We start from the raw sequence: 26,758 nt of genomic DNA on the forward strand, positions 1-26,758 counted from the left end.
ATTCTATTAAATATTTACATGAAATTCCAGAATGTTCACTTGTCTTGTTCAATATATCAAAGCATTAGGGGAAAGGAAAAATCACATGGTACTGCATCTTTCTACATTTTGTTAAACCATTTAATGAACCCATGGTAATAGCAATCCCCTCCAGGCAATCATTTAATTAAATCTTGGCAACTAATACAAATACTCTCACAATCAATGACTTTCAGTTTGCTTATTTTATTGAACATGGTAGCTGTAGAACTTTAGGCAGAAGTGGTACTGGAAAACTGTGTTGCTTAAGATCTTCCATAATGTGTTAGAAGAAAGCCTTAACACATCCTCGCCAACCAGCCACTCTATCTTCTGTTGTCCATTTGCGGTCTAAAAGCAGCAACAAGCCATATACTTGCTATTTCCTATTATAGAAACAGTCTTTATATTTTACCCCATTTTATCTAAGAAAATTAAACCTCTATCCTTGGGAAGGTGATGGAGCAGCTCATCCTGAAAACCATTTCCAGGCAGATTAAGGATTTATTTACACTATTCAAAGCCAGTTTCTCACATCTGCTTTCTCAGCTAAAAAGTGCTCTTGAGTAGCACTGAAACTGATCTTTTGCCTGCACAAAGTGCTCTGTAAAGCACCTGGCAAAGCTCAAGTTCTATAGAAAATGCAGCAGCTGCCAACAGTCCAGCACCTGCAAGCTCACCCAGGCCAGTCCTTTCTGCAGTTCCGCTGTCCTCTATTTTGGATGCTAGTGTGGATGCCTGTCCTGGGGACTGCTGGAGGCAATGGCTGTCCCAAGCCTCTATAAACTGGCTGCAACTACAACCCCAGTGATACCTGGACTCGCCAGTATCCCTAGGGAAAAGAGGTGTCTCCTCCCCAAGCCTGCCAAGCCCCAGGTTTCAGAGTTCAGTGGCTAAACTTAAAGAATGGTGATGGCATCAATAAGTCCCTGTTGCTGGTCTGCCAGACCCTGCATGATAACCTTAAGAGTTATTATACTGTTAACATAGTCACAGGTACATAGTCACAGGTAATCCGGGGAGTGGAGACCACCAGATGAGACTACTGGGTACTGACAACAGTTTTTCCTGCAGCTGGTAAAGTCATGGAGGTAGGTGGAGCTGATAATAGCACCATGCCCATTGCAGTCTTTCCCACAACTGGAGGTACCAGGCACTGACCAGCAGCAATCAAGGACAGTAAAACTGCACATAGAAGAACCCTGCAATGACTTGGAATGTGAAACTCCGTTTTGTGCACATTTCTCTTCATCCCGTGCTCCAAGCACTCTCACAAGCTCATCTCCCAGGCTCAAAATACCTTGCCAGCTACAAGGAATAATTCTTGGCCACATTTCCTGCTGCGATCTCATATTCTGCAGTTGTATACATGTCACAGGGGTGCAAGATGCTGATCACCTGAGCCATCCCCTAGAGTAACAGCACCATGACCACCTCAAACAGGCTGGAGGCCTTTTTGCTGCTCTGACATGGCTTTGCATGGCCCAAAACAGGAACCCCACTGTCTGCATGGTCTGAGGAGCAGAAGCCCAAACATCATGGTCTGGGAAATTGTAAGAGCACAAGATCTGTCAGAGAGGTTTGCATTATTGAGCACCAAATCCTCTCAAGATGCCTGTAACAGCAGAGCACAGCCACTGCCTACCTGAGATGGGGCTGTTCCAGAAGAACATTTAATTCCAAAATGAATTTCTCAGCAGCCTACACTGGGGGCCTGAGGAGCTCCACAAAAGTTTCAGTACAACTAATTGCTTCAAATAATACAAAGAAGCTCATACTGTAAACACTGCAACAGGATATATTGAAAAACACCTGAAAGACAATGCTGTCATTGGTCACAGTCAGCACAGCTTTGTGAGAGGAAAGTCCTGCTTATCAAACCTGAATTTCCTTTTATGACAAGGTAATGCACCTACTTGATCAAGGGAAGCCTGCTGATGTCATCTTTTTGGATCTCAGTAAAGCTTTCAATACTGTCTCTCACAGTATCCTTCTGGTCTAAATGTTCAGCACACAACTGGATAAACACATCATGTGGTGGGTGAGCAATTGGCTCACGGGTTGAGCACAGAGGGTAATATGAATGGGGTGACACCAGACTGGTGACCTGTTACTAGTGGGGTTCCACAGGGCTCTGTCTTGGGCCCTATGCTCTTCAACATCTCCCTAAATGACTTGGATGCAGGACTGGAAGGGATACTGAGCAAGTTTGCAGATGACACAAAACTGGGAGGAGCTGTTGACTCTCTCAAAGGCAGGGAGGCCCTGCAGAGAGACCTCAACAAATTAGAGGACTGGGCAATCACCAACCATAGGAGGTTTAACAAGGCAAAGTGCTGGATTCTGCACCTGGGACAGGGCAACCCTGGATGTACGTACAAACTGGGGAATGAGATGCTGGAAAGCAGTGCCACGGAAAGGGACCTGGGGGTCCTGGTCGATGGCGAGTTGAATATGAATCAGCAGTGCCCTGGCAGCCAGGAGGGCCAACTGTGTCCTGGGAGGCATCAGGCAAAGCATCTCCAGCCAGTCGAGGGAGGGGATTGTCCCACTCTGCTCTGCATTGGTGTGGCCTCACCTTGAATATTACGTGTAGTTTTGGGCACCACAATATAAGAAAGATATTAAGCTGTTAGAAAGCATCCAAAGGAGGGCAACAAAGATGGTGAAGGGCCTTGAGGGGAAGCTGTATGAGGAGCGGCTGAGGTCTCTTGGTCTGTTCAGCTGGAGAAGAGGAGACTGAGGGGAGACCTCATTGCAGTCTACAACTTCCTTGTGAGGGGAAGAGGAGGGGCAGGCACTGATCTCTTCTCTGTGGTGACTAGTGATAGAACAGAGGGAATGGCCTGAAGTTGTGTCAGGGGAGGTTTAGGTTGGATATTAGAAAAAGTTTCTTCACCCAGAGGGTGGTTGGGAGCTGGAACAGGCTCCCCAGGGAAGTGGTCACATCACCAAGCCTGACAGCATTCAGGAAGTGTTTGGACAATGCTCTCGGGCACGTGGTGTGACTGTTGGGGATGGTCCTGTGCAGGGCCAGGAGTTGGACTTTGATGATCCTTGTGGGTCCCTTCCATCTCAACATATTCTGTGATTCTGTGATTCTGTGATATTCTGTATCACAAAAGCAATCAAGGTCCTTTTATGTTATAATGTTGAAATCAAAAAAAAAAAATTCTTACCCAAACTTTCCTGAAGAATTTTTCCCAGTAGATACACCCCAAGATTTTCCAGCTTTCTTCAGTATTTCTAAAGAGGTCTCTGCAGATCGTTATTTAAAAAAATTATTGGCCATAAAACATGATTAACTACATAAATTCAACACAAACTCCAGAAATGTAGGGATCAAAGATATTGATACAAAGAGCAGTTTGTATTATCAGACACGTTATACTGCAAATAACCTTTAAAATAACTTTATAAAACATCTTCTAAACATAGATTGAGTATGAGTCATGATTAACCAGTAGCAATGGGATCTAGAAAACACATTTTATAGAGGGAACTGTTTTAGGGAAGTGGTGGTGTTACTTTTAAGGCTAAATCAACAAGGGCAAAGTCATATGGAACAAACAACATACTTCATACTTCATCTAAATGGATCTAAGAAAAGGTAAAAATGATGGAATAAATCTTGAAATTGAAGATTAAAAGTTATGAAGTCCTTTATGGAACAGAATAAACCTCAAACCCAGACTGTATATTTTAGGTCTATATAAATACTTCTGTTTGAGGACCTCTCAATGAAAACAATAAGGCCCTCCTGAGCACCCAAATGAAAACCTCTGGGCATACACTCCACACAATGGAGCAGGATAATGACCAGGAAAGCCATTCAATATCAACAACATCCACTTGGAAATTTTTGACCCTGTATGCAAATGAGTTTAGGTTTTCATGTCAAGACTTAAAAAAAAACCCACAAAAAGTCAAAATTTATAATTCAACATTATTCTATCAGAAAACTGGATTCCAAAGCCTATGATCTGCTTTAAAAATGCCTCGCTCACCTCAAATACATCACAGTTTGTTACAAGAAAAACATAAATACGACTAAATGAACTCTACCTAAGCTAGGTTTGTCTGGGTTGGCACCTTTTTGTACTCTCTCCAGAAGCAATAACACAGCAGGTGTTAATGTCGGAGTTTTTCTCTGAGTCAATGGCTGCTTGTCCTAGTAAAAGAAGATGCACAATCACCACTCAACTCTAGCAAGGAACTTATGGAGCCCAGTGAAAACTCTCCAAATTGCTGTTTAAGCAGTGCTAGAAGGAACAGGAAAAAGGTCCACCCTCTCTCACTTGGAAGTCATTTTTCGTGCCCAAAATAGGTGAAAGAGTAATAATATTTTCAAATATCTTTAACAAAACAAACAAACAAACCCCCAGTACTCTCCTAAAGGAACAATTTACATTATTCTTTTTCTATAATGAAACGAGATCTCACTTCAAGAGACTAAGGATTACCTTCACTTTTCTGATCCCTCAAAGGGGCTCACCCCTTTGGCCTTGCGTCTAATGACAAGGGAACAGCAGACCTTCCAACGGCAGGGAGCCCTAATGGACAGGAAGAGCTTTCTCTGTGTTTTGCAAAAGTTGCCAGTTTTCTGCTTCCCTACAGCAGAACTACCTGGAATTACCCTGGAATCCAATTGCAGAAGAGCCTGAGGAAATTACTGTCCCAACTTTTTCATGCTGTCATACTCTGTCACTTTTTAATCAGACAAAGGGCTCCAGTTATGGGCAACTCCCAGCTGATATTCAGCATGTACCTTGTTTAAAGAGTTTTATATTAATATAGGTCTTTACTCACCATGAACTGAAGTTTGCCAAATCTCCCTCCAGGACCATGCAAATGTGACTGTGCGTACTTACCGAAGCCTGTCCAGTGGTCTTTGCAGCACGGTAGACAGCTTGTTCTTCAGAAAACTCCATGTGCCTCTGTGCTGCAGCCTCACTAAACTTCCGTGAGCAGTGTGGACACTGAATATAGTCTGACCATAAGAAAGGAACAGCTTGTGTCACAGTTTATACAGTACAGGAGAAAAATTGCCCTGCTTTCCTGGAGCACTCCAGATGCAGTTCAAAACCTGGCTCCACCAGCAGGTAACCATGATGAGTTCCCATCAGCTCCCAAAGTACATACCTTGGAGAACTACAAAAACTTTCTCTAGAAAAACACTTGGGATCCTAAAATATGTCCTTATGATATTAACCCAGCAAACAGTAATTGCTTTCAGAAATAAATCCCTGAGGATTAATAAAAGCAGATTTTATTATCTTTGTCCTGTTCCTGGCCACCCCCAACCTCATAATTAACAAGTCTGCAGGAACAGCATTATTTAAAAATTCCTAGCATAGACAAGCCCAATGATTTTAAGACTATTTTCGAAGACTGGTCATTAAGGTTGCTATTTTGTTGAGGTGGCAGCAACATTGACTGAGGTAAGTTTGGGGTTGAGGGTTAGATAGACCTGTACAGAGAGTTCCTGAGCCCAGGGACTCCTGAGCAGCAGGCCAGAGCCCTGTCAGGACATGGAAGCCCTCGGAAGCTCATCAGGCAAGGAGAGGGCATTGCCAGGAGGTTTAAATGGCTCCAGGGAGTGCAGTGCAGCAGTTGGTGCAGGCAGGGCCTGTAGGAGGGCACAGCCACCCTCCCAGCTCCTGAGGTAAGCCCACCTCACTGGTGGTTCTTCAACTGCCCAACTAGAATAGACCCAGAAATGGTCAAAAGCCATTGCTAGTAGGACCGTGGCAACCCAGACAGAGCTCCACAAGAAGCATGCAGCTATACAGGTCTCTGGCAGCATGGAGTGTCTGAGCCGTGTGTTAAGTGCCGGAGGACAGAGCAAAAGACACCTGCATGCAGTCTGAACTCATGGATGATCTGCTCTGCCTGATGGCAGAGCCTAAAGAGGAGGTGGAGACAAAAGAGTATCAGGGAGTGTGAAAGAAAAATAAACTAGTGGAGTTTCCTTCCATCCCTGAGAGAAATGCAGCGGATGGAAACTCAGCAAGTCAGAGGAGCCCTGCCCTCTTGCCATCAGGCAGAAGACATAAAAGAGGGGAGTGGAAACAGGTCCCTGCCTGGGGAGGTAGAAAAATCCTTTCCCGGCCTCCCTCACCTTTCCAGGAGCCCTTACAGAATGGGTATGAGGCCCTGGAATTTGAGAGTCAGGCAGATGACAGTGAAGAAGAACGTCTTTCTGGGGGGATCTCCTAGATCGGTGCAGTCAACCAGACAGACTACAGCTACAGGTATTAAGAAAAAAAGAAGGGTAGTTGTAGTGGATGACTCACTTTTAAGGAGAACTGTTGGTCCTGTATGCTGATCAGACCCATCCCACAGAGAAGTCTGCTGCTTCCCTGGGGCCCAGGTAAGGGATATTACAAGGAGACTCCCTGGACTAATTTGGCCCTCTGATTATTACCCACTACTGCTTGTCCAGGCTGGCAGCAATAAGGTGGATAAGAAAGGTACTAGGGTAATCAAAAAGGACTTCAAGGCACTGGGCTGCCTGGTTGAAGGGACAGGAACACACGTGGCATTCTCCTCAGTTTCTTAGGTAGCAGGGATGAATGCTGAAAGGAACAGGAAAACCCACATGATCAACAAGTAGCTTAAAGAGTGGTGCCATCAGTGGAATTTTGTTTTTTCTTATCATGGGGCTATTTGTACGGCACCAGGCCTGCTGGAGACAGATGGGTTTCACCTGTCTAAAAGGGAAAAAAGGAATCTATGCAGTATGGGTAACAAACAGGAGAAACTGGTAGCCATTGTGCAGCAGGAAAGATATGACACAGTTGCCATCACAGAAGTGTGGTGGGATGACTCACATGACTGGAGTGCTGCAATGGATGGTTATAAGCTCTTCACAAGGGACAGGAGAAGAAGGAGAGACTGTGGGGTGGCTCTGTACATTAGGAAGTGTTTTGACTGCATAGAGCTTGAGGAAAGGACAGTGAAGTTGAGTTCCTATGGGTGAGAATCAGGGGGAAGGCTAGCAAGGCACATATCCTGGTGGAAGTCTGTTAGAAACCACCCAGCCAGTATGAAGAGGTGGATGAACTGTTCTCTAAGCAGCTGGCTGATATTTCACAATCGCCAGCTTGTGGGAGACTTTAATGTGCTGGAAACTCAGGACAGCAGAGAGGAGGCAGTCTAGGAGGTTCCTGGAGTGTGTGGAAGACAACTTCCAGTCACAGCTGGTAAGTAAGCCTACTGGGGGTGGGGCCCTGCTAGACCTGATGTTTACAAACAGTGAAGGGCTGGTGTGACATTGTCAGAGGCAATCTTGGGCACGGCAACCACGATATGATAGTTTTCAATAACTGGTGAAGTAAGGAGGGGCATCAACAAAACCTCTGCCCAGGACTTTTGGAGGGCAGACATTAGCCTATTCAGGACACCGATTTAGAGAGTTTCTGGAAAAGCAACCATTAAAAACAAAGGGGCCCAGGAAGGCTGGGCATGCTTTAAGAAAGAAATCTTGAAGGCACAGGAACAGGCTGTCTCTATGTACCAAAAGACAAGCCAGCAGGGAAGATCAGCCTGGCTGAGCACAGAGTTTTTGCAGGAACTCTGGAAAAAAAAGAGGGTGTATTACCTTTGGAAAAAGGGGCAGGCAACTCAAGAAGTGTTTAAGGATGTCGTTAGGTCATGTAGAGAGAAGATTAGAAAGGCAGAAGCTCAGTTAGAACTTAACCTGGCCACTTGTGTTTTTATAAATACATTAATAACAAAGGGAGGGTCAAGGAAAACTTTCATTCTCTATTGGAGCCGGGTGGAATATAGCTACCAAAGATGAGGAACAGGCGGAGGTACTTAACACCTTCTTTGCCTCAGTCTTCAGCAATAAGATCGGTTATCCCCTGGCCCCCTGCTGGTAAGCAGGGACGGGGAGCAGAATGGATACCCCATAATCCAGGAGGAAGTAGTTTGTGACCTGCTGAGCCACTTAGATGCTCATGAGTCTGTAGGACCAGATGAGATTCATCCTAGGGTGAGGGAGCTGGAAGAAGCACTCTCCATCGCTTATCATCAATCCTGGCTAAACAGGGAGGTCCCAGAAAACTGGAGGTTGGCTAATGTGATGCCCATCCCCAAGAGTGGCTGGAAGGAGGATGTGGGGAAATACAGACCTTTCAGCCTGACCTTGGTGCTGGAGAAGGTTATGGAGGAGATCATCTTCAGTGCCATCACACAGCACATACAGGACAACCAAGGGATCAGACCCAGCTCGCACAGGTGTGGAAAAGTCAGGTCCTGCCTGACCAACCCGATCTACTTTTATGGCCGGGTGACCCACCTGGTGGATGAGGGAATGGCTGAGGATGTAGTCTACCTAGACTTCAGCAAAGCCTTTGACACCATTTCCCACAGCATACTCCTGGAAAAGCTGACAGCCCACAGCTTGGATAGGAGCACTCTCTGCCGGGTTAAGAACTGGCTGAACGGCCAGGCCCAGAGATTGCTGGGGAATGGTGCCACATGTGAATGACCCACTGGCATTCAGTCACAAGTGGTGTCCCCAAGGGATCAGTGCTGGGCTCAGTTCTGTATAATATCTTTATTGATGATCTGTACGAGGGGATAGAATTTACCCATAATAAATTTGTGAATGGCACCAAGCTGGGTTGGAGTGTTGATCTGCTGGAGAGTAGGAAGGCTCTACACAGGAATCTGGACAGGCTGGATCAATGGGATAAAACCAACGGTATGAGTTTCAACAAGATCGAGTGCCAGATCCTGCACTTTGGCCACAACAACCCCATGCAGTGCTACAGGCTGGAGGAAGTGTGGTTGGAAAGTGGCCACGTGGAAAAGGACCTGGGGGTGCTGGTCAACAGCCAGCCAAGAGGGTCAATGGCATCCTGGCCTGTATCAGCAATATTGTAGCCAGCAGGACCAGGGAAGTCATTCTTCCCCTGTACTCCACATTGGTGATGCCACACCTCAAATCCTGTGTTCAGTTTTGGGCCTCTTACTTCAGGAAGGACATTGAGGTGTTGGAGTGTGTCCAGAGAAGGGCAACAGAGCTGGTGAATGGAATGGAGCACAAGCCCTATGATGAGCAGCTGAGGGTGCGGGGGTTGTTTAGCCTGAAGAAAAGGGGCTCAGGGAAGACCTTATTGCTCTCTACAACTACCTGAAAGGAGATTGTAGCCAGGTGGGGGTCGGCCTCTTCTCCCAGGCAGCGAGGAACAGGACAAAAGGGCATTGTCTTAAGCTGCACCGGGGGAGGTTTAGGTTGGACATTAGGAAGAATTTCTTCACAGGAAGAGTGATTAGATGCTGGAATGGACTGCCCAGGGAGGTGGTGGAGTCACCTGGAGGCATTTAACTGGATGTGGCACTTAATGCCATGGTCTAATTGACATGGTGGTGTTGGGTCATAGGTTGGACTCTATGATCTCAGAGGTCTTTTAAAACCCAATTCATTCTGTGATTCTGTGATTTAGCAAACCACTGCTGAAGAAGTTGTACCCCACCAGCTGAGGCACATCTAAGAGCCAGGTTTCTGGGTGTGAAGCAGCACTGTGAAGAACACACAGTGGTGCTTTCTAAAGTCTTTTCTGACAGTTTTACAGTCCTGATTCTACTAAAAGCTATTCAGTGACACATGGCTGGTGCAGTCCGACTCATTTCGATGAACAGTGTTCAGGGTCAGCGCAGTCACAATTCAGCCATCACATCGCCCTTGCCATTCCCAGACCCTTTCTCCCTGTCCAGTGCCTTTTACAAAAGAAGTCCAAGTGTCCTTATCCTAATACTAAGGATATAGAATCTTTACAAATGCTTTCTCTCTGTAACAATACAGAAAAAATGGCGCAAGCAGCCATCAAAAGCCAGCTTCAGACCAGCATCATGGGCATAATGGTTGTGAACACAGAGGAGGGGAGGACAAGATAGGGCAGATGCCTGGCTTCAGGGGGCTGGTAAGGGCACCTGGAACTTCAGGGGAAAATGGGGAGGTTTTGGGCTCTGTTTGGAGAATGATGAGAGGAGAAAGGAATATCTCTCTCCTTCCCAAAATCCATGTACTTTCTCTCCAGTCCCGTAGTATGGGATATACACCCTCACTAGGCCACTCAGCAACTTGTCCTCCCTAAAAAGTAGTTATTTACTTCCTTTCTCCACAACTACTGCTGCTCTTGCAGAATTTGGATTCCTCCAATAGGGAGAAGGAAAGGGAGGGTCTGTTCTTAAAGTTGGTAAAGCTAGAAAAGAAATAACAGAGTCATTAAAGAATTCAGCAGTGGAAATTCAGAGAGAAGTTTGACCCCAATCAAGGAAGGAAGAGGTGTCCTGCTGCTTATACTGCATCACCATCATCTAGGAGAGGAGAGAGGCTGGAATCGTGGCAGATGCTTTTGCTATCAGTAATGAATTCCTACTCTGGAAGTGAGCCCAGAGAGCCCCCCATCCCCCTCCTGCTCTCCACCTTCCTAACGCAGGCAGGACTCCACTGAGACCCTTTCCAAGGTTGCTCCCACATTTTATAAATCACATTATCATGAGATATTGGCAGTATGTGCATCATTTTGGATCTGTAACTTGTAATACAGTGCAGAGACCAAACCTGGTATTTTTAGTAAACCAGACCTGTCTTTCGCTAAATGACTTCCCCTGACTGCACAGTTGGATGGGGAAGGAGACAGTGGAAAAGCCACCACGTGGGAGTGGGGAAGCCTGTGTGCAGTACAGTTGTTTTGAATGGTGAGAGGATGTATTTCACCCTCTATTACATTGTAGTACAGCTATCTGGACTCTCCTCCCAAAGTGTTAATATCAAATCCCAGTCTTGCTGCCTTTAAACTTAAGAGGTACAGTTAGTTTTCTCTTCCTCTTCACTGCCTCTGCTTTGCACTTCTAGGCAATTATGGAGGGAATTGATGTTCACGCTGTGTTGTGCCAGGAGTGCAAAACTGAAGCCCATCTGCAGTTAATAAGAGGTAACTGCTTTACCAAAGATCAGTCCAAGAATAGCAACAATATAAAATAGATCACAAACCTGGATTCATGCTTGGCAGGGGAGGAGGTGGAAGAGGGTGGCCCTCCTTTAGAGCTTTTGTGACCTGCTTGGCTGATTGAAAAATATTAACAAAATCCTCTGCTTCCAGTTAGATTTCTTCCCTAGCTGTTTCTGTAATGGAAATAAGAGAAGACACAAACCATACTTCTCCTGAGCGAAGGTTCTTCCTTTCTGAGGGAAAGAAAAAGCATTACAAACAAAAGAAATTTGCTTTTTTTGAAAGGCATGGGAAAGCTGATTTAGACCTTCACTGTCTATTGACAGCACCAGAAGATGGATAAAAGAACAATGCACTCCAACAGAACACCCTGGTCGTGGCAGACCAAAGAGTACTTAAGAGGGAATAGAAAAGACACTATGACCATCACCTTCCCCTCTCCACTTGTCACATTCTTCTTGCTTTAAACCTTTGCGCACTTCTATTTCTTTCCACAACCGATTTTAAAGGACATTTTACAACAGCAGTCTGCATGGATACCAAATCAGCAATGATTTGGCATGTCTGAGTAAAATAATACATATGCATATCCATGTGTATTCCCCTCCTCCCCAACAAATATACTTCTTCCAGTAAAAGCTAAAGCATCTTTTCCTCCATCTCTGTAAATAAGTTCAATTTAAATACACTTTTAAACCCTTCAGTTCAATAGCAGTGAATCTCTGAATTTAACTTAAGGGGCTACTGACAACTTTCAGGTTCAACCTGGGGCATTCATGCATCAACCATCTTGGATCATGCTCTCTTTCAGATTTAGGTGAAGATGAAGCTGTTAGACTCTCACATTGTCTTTAAAAGGCATATTTTAACATTTCCTAGAAGAGCAGAGACACTTGCATACCCAGGGTAGTCATGACACCTACTGATTTGGCTTCTCAACAGAGAAATATTCCCAAACACTAGCAGCACAGGGAGGGGGAGGAAAGAATTTGGCACCCGGTCAAGCACATATGTGAGACTCATCCGTAACATCCAGGTTTTGTCCTTGGAGGAAACAATAGTGTTACTGAATGAAAGACTTCATATGGAGATAACACACACACTTCAATTTTAACTATAGCTTTTGTGGGGGCTGCTTCTTCACAGTGATGATTTCTGTTCCCTGCAGTCTCTGTTTCAAAATGCTGAAGGGCTTGCACTTCCTGTTGAAGGCTTTCTTGCACATTGGATCATGTCTCAGCTGGGATCCAAAGAAAAACATTTTTTAATGGGTTGGAGTCATGCTTTGTTAATGATGCTTCCTTATTCAGGCTTTAAAATTACTTATATTCAGGAGCAGGGAGCTGCAGCAGTATTTATTTTGGGTTCAGTTTAACTCCTGAAGGAGTTCATCAAAACTTAAAAAGCAGTCTAAGTACAGCTGCAGTTCAACACAAATAAGAAATAGAAGCCATTTCCAGCTTGTTCTGCTCAGGGACATGCTGGAGGTCAGTACTAATAATGACTTGCAGAAAAGAACAAACTGGGTCTGTGAACAGGAGCCGTCCTGTTGGACTCCCCCACCACACCTGGTTTTCTTTCTTTTTTCTTGGTTAAGAGGGAGAACAGTCTGACCCTATTCAAGGGGCCAAGATTTACATTATTAGTTCTCTGAGTTTAGATAAGTGTTTCAGAGTGGGGGCTCCTCTGACAAACAGCAGCGCTTATTAGAGCACTGAAACACCACTGAAATAGCCACAGCCCCAGGCTGAATCGGAGCAGCTGCTTACCAGCACCCATAACCTGACAGCACAGAAGGAAAACTAGGGACAGCACCTGCAGCTGGAAGCTGGGAAATTTTAGGTAGATAGATAACTAGTGCCAAATTTTAGCATCAACTTCACTTTTCTTTTTTTTTTACTTATTAAGTAGCTGCCTAAGCAAGGCATTTTGGTTGCAGCTCAGCTGGACCAAAAAGCAACTCATTCTACTTCAACACATTTTGAAATTCTAATTTCCCTTTGAACCTTTTATTCATGTGCTTCAGGTCCTTAGCCTCTGTTTCTAGACATTTTTGACAGCAAACTCAAGACGAATATTTCTCTGCAGGACCAAAACAGCAGCAAATACCTATGCCTTGCTCACTGAGGAGCATAGCAGTCCTGCATCGCTGGGGCACAGAGAGCCACTATAAGACCTGTGTTTCACACTAGTCACAGTGACAGGAAACTTCTCACCTCTCCCAAAACATAGATGTATCTCTTCTCAATCTGTTTTGCTAAATTAAACCATTGTGTTCTTCCTGTACCTGATCTGAGATACCAAACACAAAACGACCAATGCATAGTTGCACCTTTGTCTTGGCACTCCACAGTCACTCAGATTCAAGTGTATTGTTCTTGGATTTTTTTTTCTTAAATCAGTTTTCAGTACTATTGCAGGGCTGATCTGATCTACCACAGAGACACAGGATCAGTAACACAAACTGAGGAGCAGAGGGGTGCATGCAGAGCCCCACCCCTTGCAGAAAAAAATATGCAGTTGGGTGGTGCCAGGCAAACTGTGCAGCCACCCATTCAGTTTGTAATCCAGGGATCAGGGAGGTCAAGGGGAATCTTTTCATTCACTTCAGCAAGCTTTGGAACAGAGCCTGGTGCCCACATTATGCTGTCAAAGGGACTACTTATCAGATGGTTTATTAGTCTATTTTTCTCAAGAAGCCTCAAATAACAAATTCAGCCTAAAAACCTGGAACAAATAGGAAGCTTCAGGTTAGTAATTTACGCCTCACCAAGAGAAAATACATTATTTTAAATTCAATATACAGGACATTTTTGGACATGGTTTAGGACAAGAAGGTAAATTAAGATAGCACAAGACTGAAGATGAAGTCACAATATTTCTGTGCACATCGATTAATTCTCTAATCAAGTTCACTAATGAAAGCAGTTACTAGATAATTTGCTGTTTTAAATGTGTTCAACCCTCTTCTCTACTAGCAGTCACCTCCTCCTTCCCCAGTACTCACTACCCCTTTCAGCTAAATGCATTGACATTCCCATTAAAAAAAAAAAGATTTTTGTTTTACCAGAACATCCTGTACAGAATGTTTTCCACAGGTTGTAGGAGGAGCCAGATCTTGACTTCACACAGCTGTGTAAAGTGCAAACCATGCAAGAGTCTGTTACACAGTACAGGACAGCTTGACTATAGCAGAGTTGGCACTTGGACTCAGCTCTGGCTGAAACAGTACTTCATTGTCAGAAAGGGACATCTCCATAGAATCACAGAATATCCTGAATTGGAAAGGACTCACAAGGATTATCGAATCCAACCCTCCAGTTCCATGCCAGGGTTCCCTTTTGCAGAACTCCTTATTTATCCCGTTCCTACTAAGCACAAGCTCTCCTTTACTATGATGGGCAGCATTCTGTTTTCCACATGACTGCTTAGGTATGTGCTTTCACAATGACATCACGGTTGGCTGAGGAGGTGATGGAACAGTACTTAAGTTCATCACTCCCTAAATTCAGGGAGGGGGGCTGGGAAGCAAGGGCAGGCGATCTGCACTCAGATTTATTCTATTTTGTTTGGAAGTCAGCAGGAACTAATGACACCCTGTAATGGCTCAGGCTGAACTGTTGCTATTTCAGAAGGTAGAAAGTGCCATGCAATGTGTGACATTATCTTCATTAAGGCGCAACATTTCCATGATATGCTTGCTAAACAGCATTCCAAGATGATCTTACTTTGTAGATGTCAATTTTTTGGGGATGTTTGTTTTTAAATCAGTAATTTTTTTGAAAAAATAGGTGTTAAAGTTACATGGAAAGTAGTTTTAGGCCCCTCTGACACCAAAGGCAGTCACATACTCTCATTGCAGAGCAGGGACGTGACTTTTATTAAACAGAAACAGCCCTTAGGAAAACCTGAATAACACAGTCCTTTTCATTAGACTGGTAAGCCTACAGAGGTACTTCTCTGAACTAACTTCTGTAAGGACTTCTCATTTAACTGTTCCTTACCTGCTCTTGCTAAAACAAAAGAAATCCTTGTCTTGCTAAAGCAGATGAGTGACTGTTTTTGTTTCTTACCTTTTCCTTAGGACTTCAACATACTCCAAGGCACAGAGTTAATGTTACTACAGTGTTTCATTGATTACAAGTGCAGAGGAACAAAGCAATTCTATAACTTTCAAACAAAGGCAATAGAAAAAGTCAAAAATGTCTTTCCCCTTTTGTTCCCAATCAACAGCTGTGTCTGTCTTCCTCTGCCTCCTCCACCTCTTTATTCTTTCTCATCCCCTCAAGGTTTTGACTGATAGAGGAACTTTTTGGGGTTTTTTTTAGAAAAAAAGGACTTTAGGTACAAGCACAGTATCATTGAATCAGCAATGAAAAATCTAGCAAAGAACACATGCACTGTCCTTTTTGGTAAATCACAAAATCACATTCCACCCAAACAACTGAACAGCATCTGTTACTCACTTGTTCCATTTAACTTCTTTCCTGGGATCTGACTCATCTCAACAGAATTGCTTCTCAGATTTCCTTTTCTATGTTGTTGTCAGGAGTCACGAGTACTAGGTGGTCAGTATTCGTTACTCAAAAGCTCACCATCCAAGTTACCACACAATCAGCGATTACATTAGCAATTATGACATGGGCAGACCCTGCTTAAGCTTGTGAAACACATGAAAACTAGTACAGGTAAAGGAAACTAGCTAAAGGAAAACTCTGAAACTTTTTCCTAATCTTACAGATGATTTCTACTGATTCAGTTAACACATACAATTTGAGAAAACAAAGGCTTAATCTAGATGTGCATACTGCATTGACACTTTAGTTTTCTGAGCAGTGATCAAGAGACTTGTAGACTCAAATACCTCTTTATTCCTTTCTCCAAAATCATCTTACTTTACCAATTAGAATATAGTATAAAAGTCTCCCTCCAAGTACTTTGAATTGTTTCTGTACATTAAACAGCCTCATCAGTCCCTCCGCAAGCTTGTCTCCATTTAGTATTCACAAAACTACTTAAGGAATATTTCAGATGCTTTGAATTCAACAGTAGTCAGGCCACTCCACTGATGCATTGGTTCCTTACAGTAAAATGGTTAACTTTTCACCTAAAGGCAGAAGACTGCTCAGTCTGTAGCCTAAGGACCTAAACCTGAGGGTTTCTTATTAATACATAAGGATTTATGACTGACTACAAATACTATTCATTTCATTCACACATAATGGACTGGTCACTATCAAGATAACTCACGAGCACAGTATAAACATTTAAGATCATACCAAGCCTCGATTCTGGCCATCTGCTCATCTTCAAAAATTTGTGGTGGGTCTTAAACTTGTATTTCAATGAAACCAAACTGAATGCAAGACCTGAGGAATAGTATTTCAGGAAAATCAAGACCATGACTATCTACAACATTTTCTAATTATCTACAACATTTTTCTAATTATCTCCTGTTTTGTTTGCCACACTACTCAGAGTGAATACTTTCAGCAAAGCCAATTCCAATAGCAACTGTAAGGGGTCACTGACTACTGTAAGTGCAACACTTGTTGAAACAGATTTTATTTGCCATGAAACATAAAAGTCAGGTTAGGTAACAGGGATGTCTACCTACACAAGGGCTTTTCAGACACCTCTGCTTAGAAGAGGTTATTCTACAGCTTTTGTAATAGCACCAAAACAACAAATAACCTACCCAGAAAAGAACCAAGGAGGAGTGGGTGAAAACTCCTTGACTTACAAAACTGTGCTATATCAAGGCACTATATTCAACCATCAGTATAAGGGAGAGAAGACATAAATGAAAATATTGCTATGTAAAATGAAATAATTTAATAGAAGAATCTAATCAGATCAAATCTGTAGGATTCTGCTGATTTGCTGAATACATTGAACAAATATATATATATGAAACTCTGTTCAGCGTGTAACAAAAATATTTTCAATTATTTTAATACACTTATACTGTAATGAAACTTTGCAACAGTTGTCTTGTCATTCATGACAGAATAAACATCCCTAACACATTGTTTTATGTAGAATTTCATTTCAGAAAGAATAACAAGTTACTGTGGTCTTGTTACAGTGAGATCTGAACAACTCCCTTTAAGCAGGACTGGCAAGGTTCTCCAGTTGGCAGTTCCCTTCTCAATACAAATCAGAAATTAAGGATGTTTCCACAATAAGCTTCTCAGTTTCATCAAGACAGCTTCAGTCCTTGAACATTTTGTTTCAGATTGAGCAACTCTTTTTCTTGCCTTGTTTTCTCCAATTTGAAGGCAAGTTTGTTGGCTTTCTTCTCCATTCTGCGTTCCTATGCACATGAATAATTAGAAATTTACAAAATAAGAATTAACATGCAAAATCAAACAATTCTAATTAACTGTTCTAGATCATGAGAACAAGAGCAATCTGGACAATATTATCATTTATGGCACTAATTAACAGAAGTCAAATTAATATGTGTACCACCAGGATTAACATTAAGTTACCTGAAGCTTCTAATATGCTGGCTATTTCTGTTTCTAAGAAAAACAGCTAGTATTTAATTGTGGGCAATTAGATTTTCCATTTTTTTTCCACTATTCCATAGTTTCTTTCAGATACTTTTCACTTTATGTAATCTGAAACATCATAAATGTTTCCTTTGCTACTCTAGATTATAAGGAAATCTGAAGTTCCTTCCGAAGTTTTATCTGCAGCAGTGGCCACAATAACAAACCCAAAGCTTTGACATTGAAAACCAGGATGACAAAATTATCTTAACTTTCTTTCTAGTCCTTTGAGACCAGCAAGTTTTTCCCATTACTTCCAGACATGAAAACAAGCAAGCTTTAAATAAAGTTCATAAGACACATAATACAACATGGTTTTGCAAGGTCTTACTTAAAATAATAAGTACCTTTCGTTCCTCTTTTATTGCCTGTTTTCTAGCCTTGCGATCCTCTTTGCTCTCATCTTTGGAACGAGGTTGTGTTGATGCTTTTGGCAGGTCACTGCCATTAATCATTTGCATGCGTTCAACCTGCTTAGCGGTAAGACCTTTCTGAGGCAAGATATGTAGAGGAATTCCAGTCTTCTGAGAAATTTTTATTGGCTTGGGCTAAAATAGAGAGTGCATATGTATTAATGGTCCCTACTTTTCTCTACAAGAAGTGCACATTGCACTGTGTTAGCAGTATAAAAACATTAGATTCAGATTTGACAGCAACAAACACGTGAGTTTCCCCATACTATTTTGTTCCTCCAGAAAAATGCACATTAATCCCAAAGTAAGAAATCAAACACATCTGTGAACAGAATCTAGCCTCCCAGAACATGAAAAACAATTTTCCCTTTTATTTAATTATTACTGAAAAGAAAAAAAAAAAAGAACTTCAGTAGGCACTTAGTATTCCTTTATAAGCTTGCAAGAAAAAGGTTTCCTTTCAAACTTTGGAATATTGAGCTGTGCTCTAATGATGGGGAACATCTGGAAGGCCAAAGAACTAGAATAAACTGTTTCAAACTGCAGAAAAAAAAATCCGAACTAATAAGTAGTTGTGAGACATGCATTATAGAAAGCTATATGATAGATAACAAAAAAGTGAATTCCTTAATCTGTACATTTCTGCCTAGCTATTACAGATATTTTGAACTGACTCAATTTTCCTCCTCATAGAAAAAAGTATATCCAAACCCTTTTTAAGTGAAAAAATAACACCAGAGGCTAACACCCTCCCCAACCCTCTTTTCTGCTCCTTCTTTTAAAGCAGGAGCAGCATTGAGAAAAAAAACGCACTTTTGTGTCAAGTTTTCCCAGTGTTATTCATTAGAATAAGTTTAATAATTTTACCTTTGATGGCTCCTTAATAAGGGTTGGATGATTATATAAGTTTGAATATGTACCTAGGGCACAAAGGAAAAAGAAAGCAGTGAAGGGTTTGGAAAGAGAAACGAGGTAAGTTTATTATGAGTTGTACTACTACTTAGGCTTTGGAAATTCCTGCTGTTGTGCTCAGAGCATAAACTGTTTTACCTAAAGCACTGCTGGAAAAGTTCTGAGATCACCTGTCATTTACTTTGATGTCCTAGGAACAAACAAGCAAACTCCAAAACACTTACTCAAGATGGATTCACAATCCCACTTCTCTTTTGGTTCCTCAATAACTACAGATATTATCTCTTCCTTTTCTTCCTCACTTTCTTCATTCGCAGGAGAGTCCAAATCTTCACAGGGTTCAAGAGCATCCAATTTCACACAACTTTGAAGAAGTCCAGAGAAGAAAAAAATACAGTTTATCTTTTCTTGAAAATGTGCAATTCTGTAAAACCAGACTTCCTTCAGTAAAACTCCAAACCCAAGAAAGCTATTCCCAATGAAACTGGCACACAAAATTGTTTCCTATGTAAGTCGCCTCAAAATAAACTAAAAACATTAGGACAACAGACAGAGACAACAAAAGAAATACTTCTGCATTTCAAAAGTATGTGGCACACAATACTTGTGACTGGAGGGCAGAAAGAGAAGAGCTTGTAAGCAAGGCAGCAGAAGGGATTACCATGTCTTTCAATCAGGAAACACAAGACTAATGTGAGAACATTGAGACATTTATCTTTGGGACAATATCACCTGCTTTAAGACAAAGCGAACATACCATGGAAATGGTCTTACATTGACACAGGGTTGCTTTATAAGCACTGATTTTTGCAGGGCTACAAATACTGGTACCCATGCAACAGTTGCCCCTGAGTTTATTATCATGTAACTAAGCATAGAGAAGAATCAGCTGCATACCAAAAGGACAGAATATACTTGGCTAAAGAGTCCGTTACAAACAAAAGTAAAGGTATAAGGAGAAAAATAAGTTACACTAAAAAGGGAAAGGAAGAATGCCTCTAGATACTACTTACACTAAGTTCAATACAATTATAAAAAAAAAAAGCATAAACTCACTAAAACAAACAAAATTCCTCCACTTAATTTTATCACAAGAATGGATAATACTCATATGCATCTGCTTTTGTTGTGGGATGTAATCTTTGAGTACATGAACTTGGAACAACATACCCAAAATTTCAATATAAACACAGGATTACTTAACGACTTATGTGAAGCAGTACTTCTGGGAATACATACTTCTTTGCTTTTTCTTTGTAGTAATCATTCAGGACTTCTTGCAACCGAGCATTGTCTGTGTTAATATAGCCTTCTAACTCCACATTATCTAAGGCTCCAATTTCATCTTCATCAAATTGTTCATAAAACTAAAATAAAGAAGTGGATATCTGTAATTAGATCACATCTGTTGTGCAACTTCCTGACAGTTTAAATAAGATTCACACATTTCTTTTTATTTGCCCATTTTTCCTCTCCCCTCTCATTTGCTGAACAACTGCCAAATCCATCTGCAGTAGGATTTCCTCCTTACTGTCAGTATCCTTAAAGCATGGGAGTCAAAGTTATCTTATAATAATAATATATAAATCAGCTTCTGGAAATGGTTCTGATTCTTATCTATTATTTCAATCTGTACTTTAAGAAGCCTGTCACTGCTCAGTTCATGAATGTGTACTTTACCAGGCACCTGTACATGATCTGCTGTGTTGAGTCCTGAGATTAGCTCAGCTGGTTAGAGCATGGTGCTAATAACACCAAGGTTGGGGGTGTGACCCCCTATGGGCCACTTACTTAAGAGCTGGACCTGGTAATCCTTGTGGGTCCCTTCCAACTTAGAATATTCTGTGATTCTATGAACTGAGCTTCTCAGACAAAGTGTAACACTAACTGTGAATGCTCATATAGCGATTGGAGTAATTTTGTTTAATTCTATCAGTGTTAGACCTTTCAAGAGCAATAACCTAGGTAACACAAGCCTCAGTACACAGTATTAAATGCGGAATACATGCAAAGAACAGATGTTTGATGCCCTGACTATTGAAGGCAGTAAAAATTTGCACGAGACACCACCTGATGGAATGAATCAACAGACAAAGAAGCATTTAACACCCTTAACAGTTACACTCTTGAGCTGCCTCACCTTCTCAAATCTGTCATCCAAAAGGGTTAACTGCTCATTCCGTCTTATTACTGAAGATGTCATAGAATATTCTGTGAAACGACTCCTGATTTCTTCTTGCATAAAAAGAAATTCTTTTGCCTGTCCATTAACCCCATCATCTGACAAAGGATCTTCTGAATTATAGTCTTTATCACTACTGCAACTATCCTTCTCATCACTACCATCCTCCATATCTTCCCATTCATCTTCATCCTCAGCATCTGATCCCCTTGAACAAAAGTACAGAACAGTTTTAGAATAATACACGGACCTTTCCATAGCTCTGACTAATGTTGGGTTACCTGAAACAATTTGGCAATAACAAATTCAAACGTTGAGAGGGAAAGATAAAAAGTGATTATCTTGAAGCCAGTAAAAGAAAAACAAGTTTAGCAGAAACCGTGTTGCCAAAGTCAGCATTACACTACTTTTTTCTGAAAGCTGAAAACATTTCTGGTAACTGTTGGATCACAGATTTTTGCACTAAGAGTGAGGTTACGTTTACATTCAGTTGTACTTTTTGAAGCAGAATAATACTAGCTGCACTCTGGAATACTAAAATGAGAAAAATTTCTCATTGTTCATAAAATTATGAGATGATACCTAAACCTAAATAAATAAAATGCAAAATTTGTAAAGGTTCCAGAAACAACAGATAGCCTTTATCCATACTATTACTGATGTATTTTACATGGGATAGATGGCAATGTTTAAGTAGTTTAAGAATACTATTATTACAAACATTGCATGTAAACAATGAGCTCAAAGTAACAAATGAAACCCATCTCCTGGATAACACAAGAAAATTTGTTTTTTTAAGCTACCATTCACATAATACAAGGTAATGCTTTTATTCCTTTAATACATCAAAGTATTCAAATTTGAAATCTGAAACCATTCTGGTTTCCTATACCACCACATGAAATACTAAATAGCATCTTTCCTATTTACATATGACAAACAGTTCAACAAAGTTCTATTTACCGTTTCTGTGGTTCATTTGCTTGTAGAACAAAATCATCTTCCAGGATATTTTCAGGATTGTCAAAGTCAAAATCATCATCAAGAGCTGCAACAATATCTGGATCAAAATCTAGTCGTGGTCCTAGAGAGTTAAAAAAACAAAACAATACATAAATATCTAAGTTTTTCTGCCATTACAAAACCAATCCAGCTAGACTGTTAATTTGCAGTAAGGAAAGCTCAAATCAAAGAATCACAAAATTCCTCAAGAATATTTGTAGATTTGATACAAGCCAGGGCAAGTCGCCATCCTCTTGTCAATTTTTATCATTCAGAAAAAATATTCCTCAGAGGTCTTTAGGTTCCATAAATGCATTTTAATATAGAATATTGTAGAAGAAAAAATATCCAAGTTAAAGTACCATCTGATCAATTAGCAACCCTAGTTCCCAATCTTAAAATTCCCTACATTACAAAAGGTTAGAAAGTGTTTCTCTACTGCAATTAACAGATGTGTCTTTAGCACCCTTCTGTCAAGACAAGAGAGAATTGCCACAAATCCTTTCTGTTATAAAATATGAAGACAGCTGCAGACTACAAAAGTGTATTCACAGTCTGTTAACTTAAATAATACTGATGAAGGAATGTAAACAGTCCTCAGCATTTGAAAAGAAATTTTGAGTGAAAATCCAGTCCCAGACTTGGATTCAAACAGATGGAGTAATAAATTAATAGTATTATCTACAGTTTTCCCCTGTCATTAGCTTATATTTTGCTACACAATAGTAAGTGCTCATAGATTCTGCCCTCTCCAAGCAAAGCTAAAAAGTTCTTACTAGTGTATCACAGAAATAGTCTCAAATTGTAACACGGGTCTCTCATAGATCATTCTTTATGTCTCCTATTCAGCCTGTTCTACACTAACAAGTATGACACCACAATCAAAGCCATAATTATCATTTAGTTCCTACATGGCAACTCACATAACAAAAAGGTAAACGATACCTGAAACAGGAGCAGCTTTATTTAACAAGCCCACATCTTCTTCAAACTCTGTGGCAAATACTGAGGAAGGTAACTTAATAGATGGAGCCTTAGAAAAGGAAACAAAATAACATCATCACAATATATTTGTTCTCAGCTCATGTTAAAAAAAAGGTGTGGATACTCCTGTGACCCAAAGAAAGTCTGTAAGTACTACTTAAATATTAAGACAAGTGTTACTCGATCAGTGGCAAATTTTCAAAGTTATGCTATGAAAGCTAGGTAAAGTGTTGGTAGCTTTAATTCTCACGTCAATATTCTCCAGGTACAGAGACAGTATTTTTTGCATCTCTGAAGCTTTTTAGAGAATGGCTGTACATCAGGCACTTTGAAATTTGTATTTTTTTTTTTGTTTTGGAGAATACTAACAAACATTTGGAATCACCCCTTTATTGAAAGGCTTATTAAAAGCTTCATAACATATCCATCTAATCTAACTTTAAATCTTATGTAGTATCACCAAACTGTACCTGAAAGGTATTTCTGACTAGGTTTTGACTAAAATTACAGTATTTGGTTAAATTAAACTCCCTCAACTAAACTGTCAATGGCACAGACCATTGCTTCAAAGTAATTACTGATTTTCCATTCCAATGTGATTCAGCATCATGAAATTCTACAAGTTATCCCAGCAACTGAAATGTTTGTTTTTATTCCCTCTGGGTTTTGCTGCATTCCACTTTAAAACATGGTGTGCTGGTAATGCAACCTGGCATATTCATAACTCCCAGAGCATTCAAAAGTTCTAAAAACCTTAAAAACAAACAACCACCCCAGAAAAACACGTGACTTGTTCAAACAAATACCTTTGTAAGCCATCTCTGTAAAGAAAAGTTTGTCATGTGTACATGAAGTGTTTAACACCGCACTAGCAAAATAATGTTCATCAATGAACTCTGGCTTGTCAACTTTTGATTTTATTTGTAGGAAAGTCTGATTGTGGGTCAAAAGGATCTTTTTATATAGAGGGAGATCACAATCACAGTAACATTTGCTGAATACGGTTATTGTGTCTACAGGACACTAAACTCCAAAGAACAGCATAATCATTAGCAAAAACACTACTTACTGAGATTCTCTGAATTTCATCTTCTATGTGCCCCTCATTTGTAACAACGATTCTGCTTTGCTGTCCACGCACAGAAGGGACCAGCTCAGAGGGACCAGAGGCTTCTTTCAGATGCTGCAAATAGTCATAGTCATCATCAAAGAAGACGCCGTACTTCCGCTGCTCTTCCCTTCTTTGCTCCTCATGCCCCTTGGAAGGGGGGCAAAAAGAAAATAGAAAAAAGAAATACATTTAGTTAATGTATAATTAATGAATAAATGTATAAAAATAATAAAAATAAATACATTACTTAAGTCCATTTAAAACTTATTAGCAAAAAGAAGAGTAACACATCAATTGAGAATGCCTGAATTCTAAAGTCCTGGTAGTCCTCTCTCCACTCATTACCTGCACAAAAACTAATTAGAACATTGTAATCAGCTGGTTCAGCGTTTGGGTGCTGTCTGAGCAGGACCTTAGACAACTTTTTCCACTAGCAACATAACTTACAAAGCCTGTTTTACCATAGTGGGTCAGGTAAGTTTTGTTGTTGTTTTTAAAATATATTTATATCCCTAATGCCAGTTAGTCATCCTTCAACCACCATGTAGTAACTCACAACTATCAAACTCGCTACAACATCCCCTTCTTTTTAATAAGCTGTCAGAGTATGTTTTTACATTGTATGACTGCAAACCAACTTTTTTCTCCACAGCATTTCTTATCTGAATGAACCTCAATATTAAAAGTCAGTATTTACTTTCTGTGTAGGCAGCAGAACTCTCTGGGGAGCAGTATCATCAGCAGCAAGTGGGTCCCTCTGACTTCTGTGCACTAAGTGAAACGTTACTGCCCTCTTCTTCTCTATGAAGGGTTTCTTTTTCTTGTGAGGCTGCAAAAGAGCATTTGGTTAACCATTAAAACAAAATGAAAAATTAAATGCATCTACAAAGAATATTTTGTCTAGAGTGTGCTAGTGTATTCATTTTAAAACAATACTTTACAAATATATGTTTGGAGACAAAGCAAAAGAGACTAGTGGTGGCTTAACTCATCTCACCAAATGCACAACAGATATTTCATAGGTTCCAACAGCACATGCCGCTTATTCAGCTGCCAAAAGGCAATACATCGGTACAATAAATATTTGTTAGTACCCTATACAGTTGAACATATAACCCTAGAAAGGAATTCTTGAGTAACTACAACAAACTTCATCCACGAAACACAGGAAACTGACATGAGGAAATTCATAGAGACACACCTAGCTTCTGGAAAATTGTCTGGACAGTGTTCCTACGCCAGCAATTCAACACCAGCCAAGAGGACTATCAGCCGCACCAGACATGGCTCTACCATCGAAAATATAAGCCTTTTCTACAGGCTAGCACATCTGACTCGGGGAAATGCTTTTATGAAGGTTTCTGGCTTTACTTACCCACCAAAACGCGTTATAGCAGATATATGCAACCTGGGGGCTATTCTAACCTGCCTTCTTCACCCGGTAGCTCCGAGCACACAACACGACCCACTCACCATGGCGCTGCCCCCCGGTCGCAGGGGCCGCTCCCGCCACTCCCGGTGCCCCTAACCCCGCTCGCTCCACGCAGGCCGGGCCTCAGCGCCGCCGAGCCCCTGCCGCCATCTTGTAATAGACCACTCACAAACAGAGGGAACGCGATAGGCAGCCGCTCCGGGCAGGTTTGGGGCTTTTTCTTCTTCATTGTAAAAAAAAAAAACAACGAGCGTTTTATCAGACTGAAATAGTATTTTATTAAAACAGAGGCTCTGTGAACGCAAGGGAGGTTGCTTTTTCCCGCCAGCCAGGGACACCTTTTCCCGGTTCTCCCCCCGAACTAGTGGTTCCGCCCGCCAGAGGCCTCCCTGACAGAGCGGTGTGCAGGAGCCAAGGGGCAACGCGCGTGCGTGCGCAGAGCCGGGCCGCCGCTCGCAGGAAGAGGCGGGGGAGGGTGAGGCTTGGTAAGGGGGAGGTGTGGGTAATGGTGTCTGAATTTGAAGGGTGAGAAATAAATAACACCTAGTCATATTGAGAGTGTTTTGCCATATTTGAGTTCTTATTTCTTACGAGGAAAGGCTGAGGGAGCTGGGCCTGTTCAGAGAAGAGACGACCCAGAGGGGACCTCGTCAATGTCCATAAGTATCTGAAGGGAGGCTGTCAGGAGGATGGAGCCAGGCTCTTCTCGGTGGTGCCGAGCAATAGGACACGAGGGAATGGGGAGAAACTGATGCACAGGAAGTTCCACCTGCGCATGAGGAAGAACCTCCTTACTCTGTGGATGACTGAGCACTGGAACAGATTGTCCAGTGAAGTCTCCCTCACTGGAGATACTCAAGAGCCGTCTGGACACAATCCTGTGCCATGTGCTCCAGGGTGATCCTGCTTGAGCAGGGAGGTTGGACCAGGTGACCCACTGTGGTCCCTTCCAACCTGACCCATTCTGTGGTTCTGTTTCTACATTAGCTGTAGGAATTTTACCTATGCTGCACAGTGCACAGATACAGGCACACACATACAGGCTCCTTGCTAAGAAAGAGAAAAGTATGCTTGGTATTTTAGGAATATGATGTAAACGTGTTTTGTTACATTTCAAAAAGAAAGTGTAAAACAGAAGGGACAGGTTTTTTTCCTATGTTCATACAAGCAAATAACA

At 41.5% G+C, this 26,758-nt stretch overlaps 2 protein-coding genes across 2 annotated transcripts; both read right to left on the minus strand.

Moving 5' to 3' along the window:
* ZC2HC1B (zinc finger C2HC-type containing 1B) lies at positions 1 to 14,225 on the minus strand. The gene is given in 10 exon segments (XM_027683545.1): positions 1 to 369; positions 3,198 to 3,276; positions 4,084 to 4,189; positions 4,890 to 5,008; positions 11,030 to 11,128; positions 11,131 to 11,161; positions 11,985 to 12,054; positions 12,104 to 12,228; positions 14,056 to 14,110; positions 14,221 to 14,225. Coding segments are annotated over 10 exon segments (714 nt in total). The 3' UTR covers positions 1 to 344.
* Positions 14,226 to 16,806: 2,581 nt separating this feature from the next.
* LTV1 (LTV1 ribosome biogenesis factor) lies at positions 16,807 to 25,753 on the minus strand. The gene is made up of 11 exons (XM_027689357.1): positions 25,623 to 25,753; positions 24,847 to 24,978; positions 24,108 to 24,296; positions 23,000 to 23,087; positions 22,016 to 22,136; positions 21,011 to 21,260; positions 20,110 to 20,237; positions 19,095 to 19,234; positions 18,826 to 18,878; positions 17,893 to 18,093; positions 16,807 to 17,304 (listed from the first exon to the last, which is right to left on the minus strand). Exons 1-11 carry the CDS (start codon positions 25,623 to 25,625, stop codon positions 17,191 to 17,193), a joined length of 1,419 nt encoding a protein of 472 aa, XP_027545158.1. The 5' UTR covers positions 25,626 to 25,753; the 3' UTR covers positions 16,807 to 17,190.
* Positions 25,754 to 26,758: the final 1,005 nt, after the last annotated feature.

Source organism: Neopelma chrysocephalum, unplaced genomic scaffold (assembly GCF_003984885.1).
Source record: "Neopelma chrysocephalum unplaced genomic scaffold, ASM398488v2 Primary Assembly neopelma1_23, whole genome shotgun sequence".
Lineage (NCBI taxonomy): Eukaryota > Metazoa > Chordata > Aves > Passeriformes > Pipridae > Neopelma > Neopelma chrysocephalum.